Genomic DNA, 17,455 nt, shown 5'->3' with positions numbered 1-17,455 from the left:
AGATGTAACACTCTTGGCTGGGCCCCTCCCAAGTTCCAAAGTCAGAGTAATATACACTATTTAAAATGATTGTTACAGCAATATACTTGTACAGTAATGTTTTGGAAGAATTAAAAAAAATATATACACACCTGGATATCATAATCTGGAAAATCAGCCATACAGTACAGGGTTAATGTATATTTTTTGTACAATGGTTTTCCATCATGACTGTGAAAAACATGTTTAAGTTGATTCAGTCGGTCAAACGGGTGAACCCTGGCAGCTCTTGTACACCAAAGTTTTGTGAGTGTGGTTTGTTTATGCTTATCAATGTGTAAGAGGGCAAGGGTTTAATCCTGAAATGTTGAGAAATGCATAAACTTATTAACATTTTCCACTGTTTCTATCATGAACATTTAAACTACTACAGTATATACAGTATTGTATACACAAAACTTTACATATTTCACGTTAAATGCTGATGTGAAAACTTGTGTAAGCCTGATGGGGTACAACCAAGAAAGTTAACTAACATAAAGGAAGTTGTCGCTTGTGCACTGGAGCAAAACTACATGAAGCACCTAGTTTGATTCTGCATGGCAGTTATGCTTTTTTTTTCACCTCTGTTTCAATTCTAGTTAGTGTTCGGATTTTCTCTGTCCTTTCTGAACAATTTCTTCTTTTGTACAGTATAAAGATAGAAATTTAATTAGTTGATAGAATGTACAGTATACAGTAGATGATTTGGTTTGCTTGTTAGTGTAGCTTGCACATTGTCCATCTCATCAGTTGATGCCATGGATATGTAATGTGATTTTATCATTATCATATCATATTTAGTAAGGAATCATCCACATATAACCAGTTTTTTACATGGTGTGACAATTTACTGTACTTAGAATTTTTTTTTAGTGTATTTTTATTGACAAAAGAAGACCATATGTAAGAACCATGTAAAGTATAAGATCATTAAACAATCTTCTAGTTAAAGGCATTTACACTTTAGCAAAAACAATGTACAGTAATTGTAATTAGGGCATTAATCCATCAATATCAACTAATGTGGGCTCACTAGCTTAAGATGTTTGGGTGAGCGTCATCTGGAATATGTTGTGATGTCTGATCTCATTGAGGTTGCAAAGTGAGACAGTATTGGTCTCAAGTTTTATCATGTGAATGTTTCATACCTATCATTCAAGTTTTATAATATTTGTACATAAAATGAAGAGAGGTGTTAATTAAACTGATTTGTTAGTTATTTTTAAATTGTATGAATATACTTCAAAGTATATTGATATATTCTTTTATATATCATAAAAGGGAAATACATTACTGTATAGGTGTTCATTAGTTTTTTCTTTTTTTTTCCTTTTTATGTGTAGGTCTGTGCATGTTTAGATAAGGTTTGGTCAATAAATAAAGAAAATCATGGTATAGAAATTAAATGGGATAAAATGTTTTAATGATGATTCACCAAAGCATCCCCCTTCTTCTTAACCCTTTAACAGCAGCCAACACCATGTAATGTTTCTTTATAGAACAACAGTTGACATCATATGATATTTCAGCCCCCTCCCCCTCATATGAAGTGGTTTATCTTCATCATTAGCTTTTTATGGCCATCTTCCACACTTAAATACATAGGTTAGCCACAATTACCCGATGACAACTCTACATGCTGCTTGGTCTTTTGCAGCCTCTTGCCATGTTCTTAACTCTTAGTGTCATTTCTTGCAACCTCTCCCTATGTTATTCTTGGCCATCTCTGGCTCCCATCCCCTCCAGATTTATACTTATGCATCTCTTGATCCAATTGATCTTGTCCTTTCTCAACATATTTCTATGCAAAACTGAATATGGTTTCCAAACTTGCAGTATCACATTGTACACCCACCTCACCATTCTCATTTCAACTCACTCAAGCCTGCATAAATCATTCTCTTTAACCACCACCCATGTTTCACTGTCATACATCATCACACTTCTCACATAGTTGCATACAGTACATCTTTCCTTTCATGGTGAGGAAAGGTCCTTTTGCTGTCAATAAAGGCAGTAACTCTCTTAACATCCTCCAGCCACTTATGACTCTTGCACCTCTTCCAGCACTGATCATGTTACCCAGGTAACAACGCATCAACACAGTCCAGAGATATGTCATTATTGTTCAGTTTCTCTAGCCTTACTAAGGACACATGTTTACCTGCACGTACAGGATATTTAGTCAGCAACATCCTGCAGTCTTGTTTAACCACCTTCCACACTCACTGCACATTATTGCATTGCTATCAGCATCTGTCTTACAGTCAACACATGACCATTTTTCTCCATGGGTCCTCACCCACACCACTAATCAATACAGTAAACCCTTGCCATTCGCAAATTTGCAATTTGTGATTTCGATGATTCGGGGTAAGTAGATGGTGGCCAGTTTGCAAGCCTTTTCCCGCAGCATGAGCCACCCAGCGCAGCATCTCGTGTTGTACTCTCAAAACTTTAGTGTTTCTGCTTGAAATGGCCCCTAAAAGACTGCCCAGTGTCAGTGCTAGTGGAGTAAAAGACAGAAGTCAGTGATGACCCTGACAAAGAAAGTTGTATTAGATAAGTTAAAAGTGGGGACGAGTGCTGCCACAGTTGGTCAGTTATTTGGTATAGGTATCCAGTAGTGCACCGAGGTAGTATAAATTGCTATTAGCAGTTTTGCCAATTCGCGCCATTTCTAGAAACCTATCCCTCGTGAATGGCAAGGGTCAACTGTACTGAGTGTACTGTTGTTTTCACTATTCACTCGGTTACAGAATTAAATTGTCATACACTTCACCACTTGAGTAAATCTTGAACACTTATGAGAAACTATCTTTTGATAGTGTGTTGAGTGTACCCATTTGCTTATTATTGAATTCTATGTCAGTCAAGATGGCAGTTTCAAAGCAATTTTTTTGCTTCAAGTAAAGGTCAACAAGAGCCAAACATGTGAGTATGGGGCGATGGGCCATTGTTTTGATGTCTTATTCAGTGAATAGTTTCTTGGCAAATGGCTGATATGGGTAGGCATATTGTTTTGGTGCAGGATCCATTTACTGTCTGAATTCTGGGCACTTTTCTCGGTGTTAATGTGGTAATAGAAATTTCTAAATACTGTACTACAGTCTGTCCTCTGGGTAAGCATTGATGTAGTGTAATACCCATGCCCACATTGCTCACTGTAGCTGATGCTACAACCACCCAACAGACACCTGGAGTGTTACATTACCTGTGTTTGAGTGAACTTACCCAGAGTAAGCAGTATTGTACTCAGGCGTTTTTCTATAGTAAAAAATAATTACTATTGACCTCAGAATATCTGTTAATATCCTTCAAAATACCCAAGATATTGGTAAATTTCCAAAAAAAATCTGGGGGGGGTGGGGTGGCAGCGCTCCACTAACCCCAGCTGGGTGAGCTCGCTGTACTTGCCATGTTCCCCCACCCACTACTTTTTGGAGCCCCTCCTTTTGAGATTCCTGGATTTGCCCATGTTTTGGGTTAGGTAGGATATATAATGCGGCCCAAGACTGAGAAAAGGTTGCCCATGCCTGTCTTAGAGGATGTAAATAAAGATGATTGTTGATGGGCTTGTTGGTTTTGTTAGGCGAGTTTTTATTTTTAATAGTACTGTACAGTGTATGTACTTAGTATTGTATTTATTAATTGAATATTTTTTTTTTTGCCCGTTAAATGAAAATGCGTTATATGAGGTTCTGTTATAAGATGTCTGACTGTACATATGAAGCTTTTTAATCCATTTGTTTGCATCATATAGAACAGGTGGATTATTTCTTGTAATAAAGAATAGAAAATAACCATGAAATTTTCAACAACATTAGTGTATGAATGTAATAGAGTGGGACAATAATGATTTACAGTGCGCTATTCCATTTATTGAATGCTTCATATTGGTTGACTTGGTTTTGAAGTAGATGTGTCTGAGATATGTTTCCATTCCTCTGCATTTTTTCCCAAACTTCATCTCCATTTTACATGATCCCCAGATACATTAATATGCCCATTCATTTTATAGTTTGGTGAATGATTACTGCATAAGACTTTTTTTTATAGTATATTTCCCCCCTCTGTTTCTTCCCTGACTTATCATTTTTCTTTCTTTGTTTATGTTTTATCTGAATACAGTATGTTTTATACTTCCATGTTTCTAGTATTTTTACTCCTGCTTGTTTTTCTCATATTTAGTCACTGCTCTGTCAGTTGCCCAGTCAGTGGTCCAGCACATTTCTCATGACCAAGGAAATCTCTGCAAGCCTTTCAGATGAATCAACATCTTGTGACATCTTTTTTCACTTTGAATTTTCACATGGAATATTTTAAGTTTTAAATATTAGCTATATTGATCAATTGATTTAAACAGTTTATTTAGCCAGATAAATACAGATACAGAGTTGATAATAATAACACTATTAACATAGCTGAGCCAGTTGAGCTTTCTTGTAGGCACCTGATATACAGGTATACTGTACATTTATCTCGAGGAAGTATTATGTAACAATTAGTATCATCTGGAATAGTACACACAGCATGGTGGTATATATATTTTTACTGTTGAGAATTTTTATTAAATTGTAGTTGAATGTGACAGTACAATTTGTTTAGTAAGCATCATCTCTTGAGCTGTAACAGTAGGTAGGGATATACACTAAAAAAGTGGGCAGAGTTTAATGAATACATCAGTTATACTAAAGTATTTTAAAAAATGTTGCGTGTACTGTATACTGTACTTGTGTCTATTCTATGCTGTATTCCTTTCTTTTCTAAAATATGCACGATGCCCTTCATGCCCTTATGTGACTGTACTCAGCTTTTGTTCGTACATTTACTATTTCTACTGTATCGTTCATTACTATAAGATACATATGATGTCAAAAATGTCCATACAGCATTACACTAATCAGTTTGAAACATTTAATACCTGTAGTTTTTTCCTGGGATTAGAACGTCTACTGTGTGTCACAGAATTAAACAGTACAGTACTCTGATACTGTATGTTGTAGTGGTAAAGACTGAGGCTCCACCCATTTGTCTCAGCCAATCATTTGTCTCATTTCTCCATACTGTACTTCCTGCATTGCACTTAATTTTGTCTTAGTCTGTCCAGTTTTAGTCATGATGCACTCTTTCTTTACCTGTGTTTTGTATGACATAATGGTAGAGCCTGTTGGAGGTAGCAGTGGTGAGGAGTATGTGACTGGTAGCAATGTTGATTGCTTGCTGATAATAATATGCAGTGTAGTGTATAATTATGTGGTATAGAGGGGGTGAAATGGAAGACTTATTCTTCATGGAATACCAGTCTTCTTCTTAAGGTAAGAAGAATCTTGTTTGTATTATGCTTTTATTTATATTTAATTTTTATTAGAGTCATTACAGGTATTCTGCAATAGACATCAAAACATATTGCAAGATATTTGTTGGCGAATTTACTAAAAAGTTTCAAGATTTTCGTAATTTGGTTTGAAAGCCCAACAATTGGCATTTTGAATTCTCTTTAGATAGTACAGTATTCTGAATGTCCCCATTCATCTCTTTTAGGTTTAGTTCATTTACATTATATTCCATTGCTTAATCTTAGAAGTCATGTCCTTCTACATCACTAATTTTTATGCTTATCCTGTCAATAATATTTTTCCATACTCTTTTTTCACCTCTCATTAGTATCTAAGAATATTGGTCTCACTTCTCTTATCTATTCCAGAAAAAGGGTTCATTCCATTTGAGCTTGTTCTGATAAATTGGTAACAGTTTACACACTTCCTAACACTTTCCTCCTCCATCATTTTTCCTGATCCTACTTATTTTCCTCACTCACCAGGGCCCGTACCATCATTTATTGATGTTTTTTGCTCCTATATTGCATTATTGGCTGAAGAATATGTAAAGGAATACTGTAGTAGTATTCACACCTGTCCATTTAGTAGTAGGGTACAGTACACAAAAATGGCAGGAAGGGGGTCGGCTATATATTTTACATGTGTCAGATCTTTGTGGCCATTAATTACATGTACAGGTATAAATTTTGTTGATTTTTTATTCTTAATAGAGTATTTACTATTTATTTATGAATTTGATTTGCCTATTTTGAAAAACAAGCTGGTCTATGTACAGAAAATACATACAAAGCCTTTCATTTTGATTTATAAAATTTTTAGTTTACCAGTAGTTGTAAAAGTGTTTATGGTCTTATAATTTTGTTTTTATATATTTTTTTATTGGTATTTGGTATTGTTAACACTTTGTTATTGTCTTATAACTTTTATTATTATGGCAATTGTTATTTTGATTGCATTGTCTTTTTTGTAATAGTTAGCATGGCCAAAATATCTTTGCCTGTCTTGTGTTTTTGGAGAGTATCATATTCTCTGTATTTGTTCAGTCAGGTTAATTTTCCAGAAATGTTCATACAAATTTCTCATCTCAGTAGTCTCATCGCCTTGTGTCCTCCCTGCATGGGTGTTTGACTTGGTGTTGGTGCTCATGTTGTATATTAGTGGTGCTTTTTTTTTTTTTTTTAGTTTCTCAGGGCTTTTGTTTAAACATTGACCCATAATTTTATTGTACACACATTATCATGTACAGTATTACAGAGTTTAGTTAATTTCCTAATTTAGAATTGGAAGTTTAAATTATTTATCTTCAGCTGACTATGTGGTTCATATCTTATTCCTGTATTATGAAATCTGTAAATTATATTGTACAGTGGACTATTCTTTGTATAAAATTAATTTCCATGTTTAATTTGATTAAATATAAGGATAATGAAATTTTAGAGATATTGTGTTAATGTCTTATTGATGAAATGTATGATATGTAACAATTACCCTCCTCTTTTCAGGATAATGATGCCTACAGTAATGACTGTTGCACCTAGGGTTGTATAGAACAACCCTCTAACCCAGCGATAAAAACACAAACCCTCAAAGTGTTGATGTGCTGATGATACAGTTTATGCAAGTGTGCAGAAGCATTCAACAAATAGGTCAAGTTTGGGGATTCTGCACCAGAGGTGTAACTTCAGTGAGGGTCAAATTTTAGTGTGGGAATTATACACCATTGTCTGTATGTTCTACAATGATAAGAAGGGAAGTGCCATTTACTCTTGTCAACTCTGGTTCAATATTCAAATTTTAAATAATGAACTGTTGATAAGACTGATGAATTAGATTCAAAGGTTCAAAGAAATTATGATTAACTTGGTCCTTGATGAAAGACTCCTGTTAACCAAGTTCTAGTTCATTAAAAGGTTCTGGTCAGTGAAGATTATAATCCAAAGTAGTGAACCTGGTTCTTCATAAGAGATTTTAGTATATCATGTTGATAATGAAATCCTGGTTTATAAAGGTCTAGAAATTTTTTTATTAAACAGGTTGTAGATAATGAAGATGTTGGTGTAATGTGATCATTCCTGGGGCTCCACCTATGGTTCATGAGTCACTGACCTTGCCACAAATATTTTTGCAGTCAGATGTGCTAGTTTCATATGTGATAGTCCTAATGCTTTCCCCTTCCAGACAAGACTTTCATTCTAGGGTCGCAAAGTGTGGAGCCTCACTGTTTGGTCATAGAGATATATTTATTGTAAAAAAATTTGTGTGTACGGATTTGTGAAAAGTTATCGAGTAACATAAACCTTATTAAAAGTGGTGATATAAGCAAAACACCATTGCCAAACATCTCAACGGGACTCAGCACATTGCGATTCCAAGATGATCTAGGACTATATTCAGGAGATGCACTCGAGTCAATTGTTATGTTGATGATGTACTCACTCGTATGTGATGCTTTCACCACAAATTATGGTAGATTCCACTTTCTTTTCATATCAACTAAATATGTAGTACGTAATACCTTATCATTAAAGATATACAGATGTTCAGCGAGTGCCAGGAAGTGCAAGATTGACACCCGACATAGTATTAGTGTACAACAAGCATAAACTGGGTGTCTTCATTGACTAGGGTGTTTATCGTGAGTACTGCCCAAACTGTCTCATGAAGGACTGTGTGAAAGAATGTAATGATGATATGTTAATACAGTTAATAATAATAATAATTTTTATGCTTTTTTCTGCATACACCTATGTTTCACCATTCTTTGAAGTGATGTTTGTAGATAAAGTGTAAGATTGGTTAATTTTATGTATTCTTAGTCCATGTGAGACTGACTATATTTCAAATAGCATCTTAATTTCATGTGCCTGTTTTCACTGCCTTTAGTCATTCATTGTTTGAAATTTATTATCTATCCAACCAGGATACTTGCTGTTGAGTTTTATTTTTGTTTGTGATAGTTTTATTGAATAATTTAAAGAATTCTCAACATCAAGAGTTACTTTGTGGAGTATCATAGAATTTTTAAGGGGGAAAACAGAACTTAGTTGGGGCAACATTGCAAACTGAGCAAGAAGATCCACTTTAAAGTTCCACTGCCAGTAATGCTTACTCAGGTCCTTCAGCACACCATCCATTTGTCAAGTCCTCATTGGTGATTGCAGCAGATTTTTGTCTGCCAGTACTTAGGTTCCCAGCTAATATGAAAAATATAAAGAACAGAAATATCCATTGTATTGTAATACACATTAGAAATAGAATATTACAGCCCCTTGCTTAAGACAAAGAAATATAGTTCAATTGTTTATGTAAATGGAATTTGTCTCAAGATTTGTACTTTTTTTTTCTTAGACTGCATCTTTTATAATATATTTGTAGGGTAAACTAGGGAAATTTGTGGCTGAATTGTGTCTTCTGTATCTGAAGCTTTCTTCTTTTTTTATGGAATACTGTTTCAGGAAGAAAACTTAGGACTAAAATATTGTGATCAGTATCTTATCTGTCAACCTTACTCCATTATCAAATCACTAGTGTGGAACAGGTGCATCAAGCCCAGAGGCCTTCACCTCTGTTACACTCTTAGTTGCCTCGTAACACAAACAGGCAATATACAGAGGATCTCTTCTATAGGGCCCAACTTTACACTTTCAAATGTTTTACTGTCATGTGCCAAGAAAATTTTGACACACTTCATGTCTACTTGTGTAAAACCAGTAAATTATAAGTAAATGTGAGGATATACTGCTTAATAAGAACTTTGATATTTATTGGTACAGTGATTTAAGACGAGCACTCCACTGCTTTTCAATCACCTTTTATGTACACCAATGGCTTTTTTTTTTTTAAGGCTTCACCAGTATATGAAGAACAATTATAATTTGAAATATTAATGATTTTGATTGTTATTGTTTTGGAATAAAATTTAAATACTTTTTATTGTGGAGAAGGTCTTAAGTGTTACTGTCATGAACATAGCCAGGGGAATATTTTTATTTCTCTTAGAGATGTTATATTTATGCCCAAATTGTGTACTTGTGAGGTTTTATAGCAATATATGATGTTGCTTTTAAAGAAGTAAATATGATGATGAATACAATTTGGATTGTTAGTTATAAAACCAGATTTTATTCCTATAAACTACTTCTACCTCTTAGACTTGTTTTTTTAGTGTGTACAGAAAGTGAGTTTACATACTATTTATTGTTACTTTGTGCAACTAAGCTTTGCATGTCCTTAATTACAAGGGATTTAATGCACTGTATTTACCACTTTGAAGAAGACATGCATAATACACAAGCACAATACAGTGCTGCAAGACAAGAATGTTAATGTCGTGTTAACCATCATCTATCGGCCAAAGATATAGATGACTATGGAGTAATCTATCAGCTATAAACAAAGGATTAAATGTTGAGTTAGCAATCTATTATCTATCAGCCATAGACAAATATGTTAATGTTATCCTTAAGTTATTACTTATCAGCCATAATCCTTCCTGACTAAAGGGATAGAACAGGAGCATCACCAGTCCTCACAAGCAAATAATGTTGAGTGAAACAAATGAATAACCACTTCCACATTATTTAAATGCCTCCTCACAGTTCACCTGTGTTCCATTGTAAAATATTATACATATCTCTTTCCTGTCAGTTGATTTAAATGGGATAACACATGTCTATATTGTTTAGCAACCTTAACTTTGAAAGGTACAAAGAACTCCACAAAGGAACGTTAAGAAAAATTAATCTTTTCACTTATATTGCTCTATTATGTGAATGTAAAACCTTTTTTTTTTCTTTTTTTTTTTAAGAATGCACAAAGAGTAAACTGGCTGTGTTGATTAATCACTTTTGCTTAATCTTTGTATCAGCTAGCAATTATTTATACTGTACTTGCTCAGGAAAAAATATTATATCAGAAGAAAATGGGCATATGAAAATGGCTACAGAACAAACATTGATTTATTTTCCTTTCTTTATCTGTAGCAAGTGATTAACTCAAGAATTTATATTCACTGATCTAAATAAATAATAAGTGTTCAGTCTTGGAAGATACTGCTGATATATGAAAAAAATATTGCACATGCATGCACATGTACAGTACACTATAGTTATGTGTACTGTACAGGCAGGCCCCTGTTTATAGGGTTTTACTGAAAAGAATTCAGTTAAAAAAAATTACCACACTGATTTACAAGTGAAAACCCCAAAATTATGATTTTTTTATTTTTTTATAATTACTACCACCAGTATGCTTACAGTACAGTCATTCTACGAAGGGGTTAGGGACTGACGACCAGGCCGTAAGTCGAAAATAATATAGAAAATCTAAAATGGGTGTCTTTTTTTTTCTTCTCCGCACCACGAGACCTCTCACTTTTACGCTTGCCAGCCATTTTAAAGGGAATTACAAACAAAAATTTTGTCAGTACACAGCGCGATCACTAAAGTCGGGACTCGAAGATACGTAATTTGAAAAATATTTTATACGACTGTGGCAGTCGTGTGTCCAGATGGTCGTAAGTCGAGGAGTACCTGTTTCATTATTTTCTAACTTGCAATGTTATTAAGTTTACATTCACCACATATTGTACTGGTAAAATACTCCTCACTCCTAGTACCATTAGTACATAGTTTCTAAGCCAGTTGCTGATTGTCCAATTTTCCTCATTTACCTGTACTGTACAGTATATAATACAGTACACTGTACTGTTTGAAAAATTAAATATCTGTAAAAGAAAATTAATCTGTACAGCAATTTTCCAGAACAGGATGGAACTAGTATACACCAGACACCCTCTACTGGCCCAGCACTGCACTGGCTAATTTATCACTACATTCATACTATACAGTAATATTATCACAGTTATTGTGCATTTTGTAGTGTATTGTGCCTGTAATTTTGGTCCTTCAGCTCAATGTGGTGTAGTGTGCCTATATTCTGTGTCCTTCAGCCCCAATTCCTATTTTTTTAATGAAATTATTTTTATGCAATTAAGGCTTCCTGTTATTACAAGCTTTTGTGGTCCCTAATACGCATCAATGAGGAACTCTGCTGTACTTCAGAAACTACAGTATATGTTACTGCCAGCCGATGGTGGATATCGACACTGTTGGTTGAGAGGTAACTCAAACTTATTAGAAGATAGGTAGAAATTACTCAACTGATTCGATTAAACAATGTAGCTATAACCTTGGAAGGATTCTGCACTGCCTTATGATTGGGGAAAAGGGAGCATAAAAGAACCCCCTAGAAAGATAACATATGTGAAGATCTTGCATACCCTTTAGTAGGACAACATGACTGCTCTTCAGAAATTAATCTTACTTACATTTCATTTCTACCATCAAAGGGACCCAGAATATCCACATAGAAGCCTTAGGCCACAACCTGAATCTGATAAATAAGCCGAGTTACCATACATGTGATGATGCAGTGCTAGTTGGTGCTGAGGGCCAATTGCAAGAACAGTCGTTGGGTGTACCACGCAGTTTACGATGACCTTGCCCTGATCTTGTTTCAGGAATACCACCCTTTTGAAACTCTGGAGAGATCTCGAAGTTTCGATATTTTGAGTACAGCACTAGCTAATAATTCCCACCAGGAAACTTGTTTCGAGACTCCTCCATAGCTTCGAAAAGTGCAGAATTCATGTGCTAAAGGCGATATTTCTGAAAAAGACCAGGGCAAGAAGGTCATTGTAAATGGCGTCGTACACCCCATAACCGTTCTTGCAATTGGCCCTTTTCTCAACCTCTAGCTTGCTGGCTAACTACCATCCAAGTCATCGAGTAATTGTAATGACTCTTGGAACATATCTATACAGTAAGTCCTCATTTAACATTGCCCCGGACGTTGTTTCATTATAACGTCGCTACTCTTTAGATACCCATAATTCTGACGTCCCGACCGAATCGTTATAACGTCATCACGGACTGCTTTGTAAGGCGCATCACCCTCTCATTTTGGCGCGCTACGTTCTCACGGAGCATCACGGCGTCCCCAGTTTTTGTTAGGCTTCCACAACGTATGTGCTGTTTAAGTGTTTTTGCTATAAATACTGTACTGTAACCATAATGGCTTCCAAGCGCCCATCAAGTGTTAGTGATGCTAGTGTTGTGAAGCAGCAATGCAAGACCATTCGCCTTGCTACGAAAATGGAGGCTCTTAACTCGCCACACACCCGCTCCACCTCTGCCCATCAGTGAGTACAATACAAAATGATTTAGTTTATCTTTTTGAATGTATAATATATATTGTCTATAAAAATTCCATTGAATTTATGTATTGTATATGTAATATATTTTATGGGGCAGAGAGGCTGGGGAACGCAACTAGCGTATTTTAGCTATTTCTTATGGGGGAAATTTATTCTGTTAATGTTGTTTCCGTTAACGTAGTTTTTTTTTTCAAGACCATAACCACGGTGTTAAACGAGGACTTATGATAATACATTACAGATATCTGGGAATGGAAGGTGAGTTGCAAATGTTCATCCTATTTTGATGGCTTAAATTACAGAGCATGTGCTCATTATAGCGAACAAAGACCGTTAGACCACAACTTACTACCGGGTAGACGCTATTTTAAGTTTTCTAATTTTGGTGGATGTTTTTAATTCTCTCAGCCACACAAGAAAGGGGTGTCAACCCACAGGGTTTTTTTTGACAAAATGAGCTGTCTGGTCCTCTGTACAAATTGTATGACAAAAAAAAATCTGCACATTTCCAAGGGATATATTTTGTTAACACTTCTAACAAATTAAAATTTTCTTTATGAAACTTGATAAAACTGTTTATTTTTCTTTGTTGGGGAATGTACTCTAATTGATAAATATAGAAAAAAAAATTAATTAAAATTTAATGTATTTAAACTTCCACAATACAATACAGTAGTTACAATATTGATGCTCTAACAAACTAAAATACATTTACCTGTAATAACATGGTTACTTCATATATGGATAAAATAACATGATAATTATAGCATATTAATTCACAAAAAATCAAGCGTTTCCACTGATAGCTTACTTGATGCAGCTATGTAATATGGCCATCTCAATGCAGCTGCCCATCAATTTTTTGGTACACACCATGAAATTCAACATTAAAAACAATATAACAACATGTTCTCCATCTCCAGCATTAACTAATTCTTTGCTTTATTTACATGAAGCACCTCACATACTGTACAGTACAGTACTGGGAAACTCCTATCACTTTTTACTTATTTGTCAATTGGGATTTTGATTCTAGCAACTTATACACTAAATACAGTATACAATATGTAACTTTGTAGATAGTATACCGGTATCAACAAAGGGTGCAATGACTAAATGGATGCAATGTTTGTCTCCTGTTACTTCCAGTCAACTAGGTTGTGAATGGGTGCCTAACTTATTACAGGTGGAGTAGTAGAGGCTGAGTACAATGCCAGCTAGCCTAAACTCTTGAGACCCACATTTAGCAACAAAGGTAATTATCCAGAATGAGTTAAAAGTCTATTCCTTGCACTTACAGCACTAGATTATGTAGTACAGCACACAGTTATACAGGTATATCAAATGGGACTGATCTAACAATTAGGATTAGGATCTCACAGGACTAAGCTCCAGTCCTAATAGATCTAGTTTGGTTGGGGTCCACATGACATCACTCAGCATGCAACACAGTGGATGAGGATACATGAGGCTAACCTCCTTCAAATTTTTTTAACAAATTATTTAATGTATTTACAAATACAGTAATGGGTAAAAGCATTAGAGTATAAATTCACAAAGAGTACATTAAAATTAATAATTACAGTACTGTTTTCACACAATAATAATGATATATATATCATGGATAAATTTACTTGTATTATTACAATACAGTATTGTAATTGTTTCTGAAAATTTCATATTTGAAAATAAAATCTTCAATACATGAAAAAATTCTAAGTAAACTGTACTGTGAATATCGCAAAGTTCGTCTTAACACTTTGAAAAGGTGTTTCAAGAATAGGATAAAAGCACTAAACAAACCATTAAATTGGTAATCTGATCATTATTTCTGCCAAAGGATTAGTGCAGTACTGTATAATCAAGTCAAATTGTGATAGATACATAAAGCAAAGGATTGTACAGGAAAACCTCACTATTTGCAACTCCTATTATCCACAATTGATATTTTAACACTCCTATTCGATATTTGCAAAGCATGCCCAGCTTATTCGCAAAGAAAAATTACAATACCCTACAGTAATGTTTAAAATTGCATGGGCTAGCCACAGCTCTCATACAGTATTCTGCTGTAAGCCCGCTTCACATGAGCGTATTTTTTTTCCATGACATTAAGACCCACTCAGTTTAGAAATTGATGAAGTTCAATAGGACCGTTGACAAGGAGCACACGCGTGGGAGACACTTGCCCCACTCCTGTACTTCCAAACCATGGTGTGAAAAAACACAGAGCATTCTACAGTAGAATTCTTCATATGGCAATGGTAAACACTACAGTGGACCCTTGCCATTGGTGGTGGATAGGTTCCAAGAAATGGCATGAATTGGCAAAACCATAAATTGCAACTTATACTACCTCAGTGCACTACTGTATACTTGTACCATACGACTGACCAGCTGCGGAAGCACTCGTCCCCTCTTTTAACCTATCTAATAATAAAATTTTCTGTCAGAGTCATCACAGACTTTTGCCTTTTACATTTCACATCACTAGCGCTGACACTAGGCAGTCTTTTAGGGCCATTTCACACAGAAACACCAAAGTTTTGAGAATACAACATGAGATGCTGCGAGGGATGACTCGTGCTGCGGGAAAAGGCTTGCAAGTAAAACACCATCTGCTTACTGCGAATCATCAAAATCGCAAATGGCAAGGGTCTACTGTAGTTTAAATGTGTACACTAATTTACAAGTGTGACACACACACACACAGTTCTTTTGTATTGTTTTTATAGCACAGGGTCCCCGAGTTACGAACGGGTTCCATTCCTGAGGACGTTCTCAAGTCGGAACATATGCTATGTGCATACCGTTCTTACATAACAATGTTTAAAATCCCACTATATCATAGCCTAAGTCCTTATATACAGTACATCTAAAATCACTTAATTTACGATAAAAGAAATAGATGACAAAATTCGGTAAAATACTGAAAATTTTAATAAACACTTAAATTGAAACCTGGGACTGGCTTGCATGTAGAGATGGGCATTTGTAGGAGGGGTGAGAGAGGCTTTATTGGGATGAAACTTGAGATAGTGATGATGGTGTAGATGTTGATGGGATTGGTACTTTAATGTTATGTAAATTTTCACTTACCTTACACCGATTAAACGAGCAGGCTCAGCTCTGCCAGGGTACTCTTACTGACCATAATGTTTTCTTTTAATAACAAATGCTGCCTTTACCTATTCTTAAAGGATAATCTGTGTTGCCTGAATACCCAAGCAACATACAAATTACCACTTGAACAGTTTAGTTGAACCCAAAATAAAATTTTATGTACTAAAAGGATTCTTGAAAAGAAGGGAAGTTAAAATTCTTAGAGAGAGAAGCTAATTCAAGACTTTTTGGTTGTCTTGGTAATCATAACTGCAAATGGTAATCTTGCATGATTATTGTACAGTACTTCTATAATGCCCAAGTGTGGAAAATAACCATAAAATGATAATGATAAACATGAAATGAATTAGATGGCAGGCATATGGAATAATAAGGCTGAGCTAAATCCAAAGACAGTAAAGAAATGCAAATGAAGCACAGAAAATAAGAGGAAGTGACTTTACAAACTGTAAATGGATGAAGGAACTTCTCTCTTTATACCATTAGGCCAGCTACATGGTGTAGAAAATTAGATGAGAAGAAACCATCTAATTCAGCACAGCACAAAGTTATTCAATACATGTACTGTAATTTGATGAATCTTCAACTTAGTAGGGACCAGTGGGTATGTATAGACTAGGATGGTTCCTTAATTCATTTTACAAGCAAACACTGAAAATTATAATTCAAGATCTCTCGTTATGCAAACCAGTGGTTCCCAATCTATGGTTTGCAGACCAGTGCCAGTCGGTGGCGTAAAATTTACCTGTCCACCGCTTTTTTTTTTATTGTTGCTTATTTTGTTTATAATTTCTTAGCAACTTTACAGTCATTAATAACAATACTTTACTGTGGTCATTTAATTGTTAAAATTTAATTTATATCTAATCTGTGGCAATTGTCAACTAATTCCTGGTTGGCCTGGCAGATGACAATTTAGTCTTTAGCAAATAAGTCAGGGGTTAATTGTTGCAGGTTCCTCTCGGCTTTATTTCAATTTATTACTTTTAACTATAATTGCCAATGATGCTGTGTAGAGAGTATCAGAAAACAGGAATATACGGTTTGCACCAGTACATATTACAGTGAAGCCTCACTTTTCAGCTGTTATCAATGTTATTGAAGTAAATGTCTTGACCCCTTCACTATGGGGATGCCACTTTTAATATTTTGTCTAACAGCAGTCAATTTTATTCAACTCGGAGGGATTCCATACTTCATCTTCCCCATTGTAGAATGATACTGTATACAGTATTACCCCGCCTAACGCGGTTTCACTTAACGCGTTTTATCACATACGCGGTGCCTCGCCAGAGCTGAACTTTCACTTAACACGGATTTTTTCCACATATACGCAGCAGTGAGTGTCCGGCTCGAGACGCTATTTTTAGATTTGCCCCACCCGCCACCCTGCCTGTTTTAGCTCATAAAATTCATACAAATTACCCGGCCAGAATATAATTTACATTGCTGGAATTCTTATAATTTGGTGATCATTTTGAATATAAACATCATATATTTTGCATTAAACATACAATTTTTAGATAAAAAATTTTCTCTAGGTAACTATGTTATCTTTTGTGCAAAATATATGACATTTATATTCAAAATATTCCTGGTCTTACAAGGAATCCAGCAATGTCAATTATATTATCCTAACTTTAATCTGAGGTATTATTTAATACTAAATGTTAAAAACTCTGGAAGGGAGGATTGGTGGGGGGTGGGGGGGAGGGTTGGGACTGACCGCGCGGTTGGAAGAGGGGGGGAGGCA

The 17,455-nt window shown here is 35.2% G+C and overlaps 1 protein-coding gene across 12 annotated transcripts in view; it reads left to right on the top strand.

The window, feature by feature from the left end:
- Window positions 1-10,314, top strand: part of LOC121878315 (protein phosphatase 1B-like) — a 50,577-nt gene extending 40,263 nt beyond the window's left edge. For all 12 annotated transcript variants that reach the window (XR_006091126.1, XR_006091127.1, XR_006091125.1 and 9 more), the window contains one exon: window positions 6,866-10,314. Coding sequence is in view for 2 of the 12 variants with exons in the window: in XM_042384426.1 (XP_042240360.1) it covers window positions 6,866-6,901 (36 nt within the window). In the remaining 10 variants the exon portion in view is untranslated. The remainder of the gene's footprint in view (window positions 1-6,865) is intronic.
- The last annotated feature ends 7,141 nt before the right edge of the window (window positions 10,315-17,455 follow it).

The sequence above is a fragment of the Homarus americanus genome, unplaced genomic scaffold (assembly GCF_018991925.1).
Source record: "Homarus americanus isolate GMGI-L3 unplaced genomic scaffold, GMGI_Hamer_2.0 scaffold41027, whole genome shotgun sequence".
NCBI lineage: Eukaryota > Metazoa > Arthropoda > Malacostraca > Decapoda > Nephropidae > Homarus > Homarus americanus.
The sequence above is the reverse complement of the archived record's forward strand: the minus strand, read 5'-3'. Positions and strand labels throughout refer to the sequence as shown.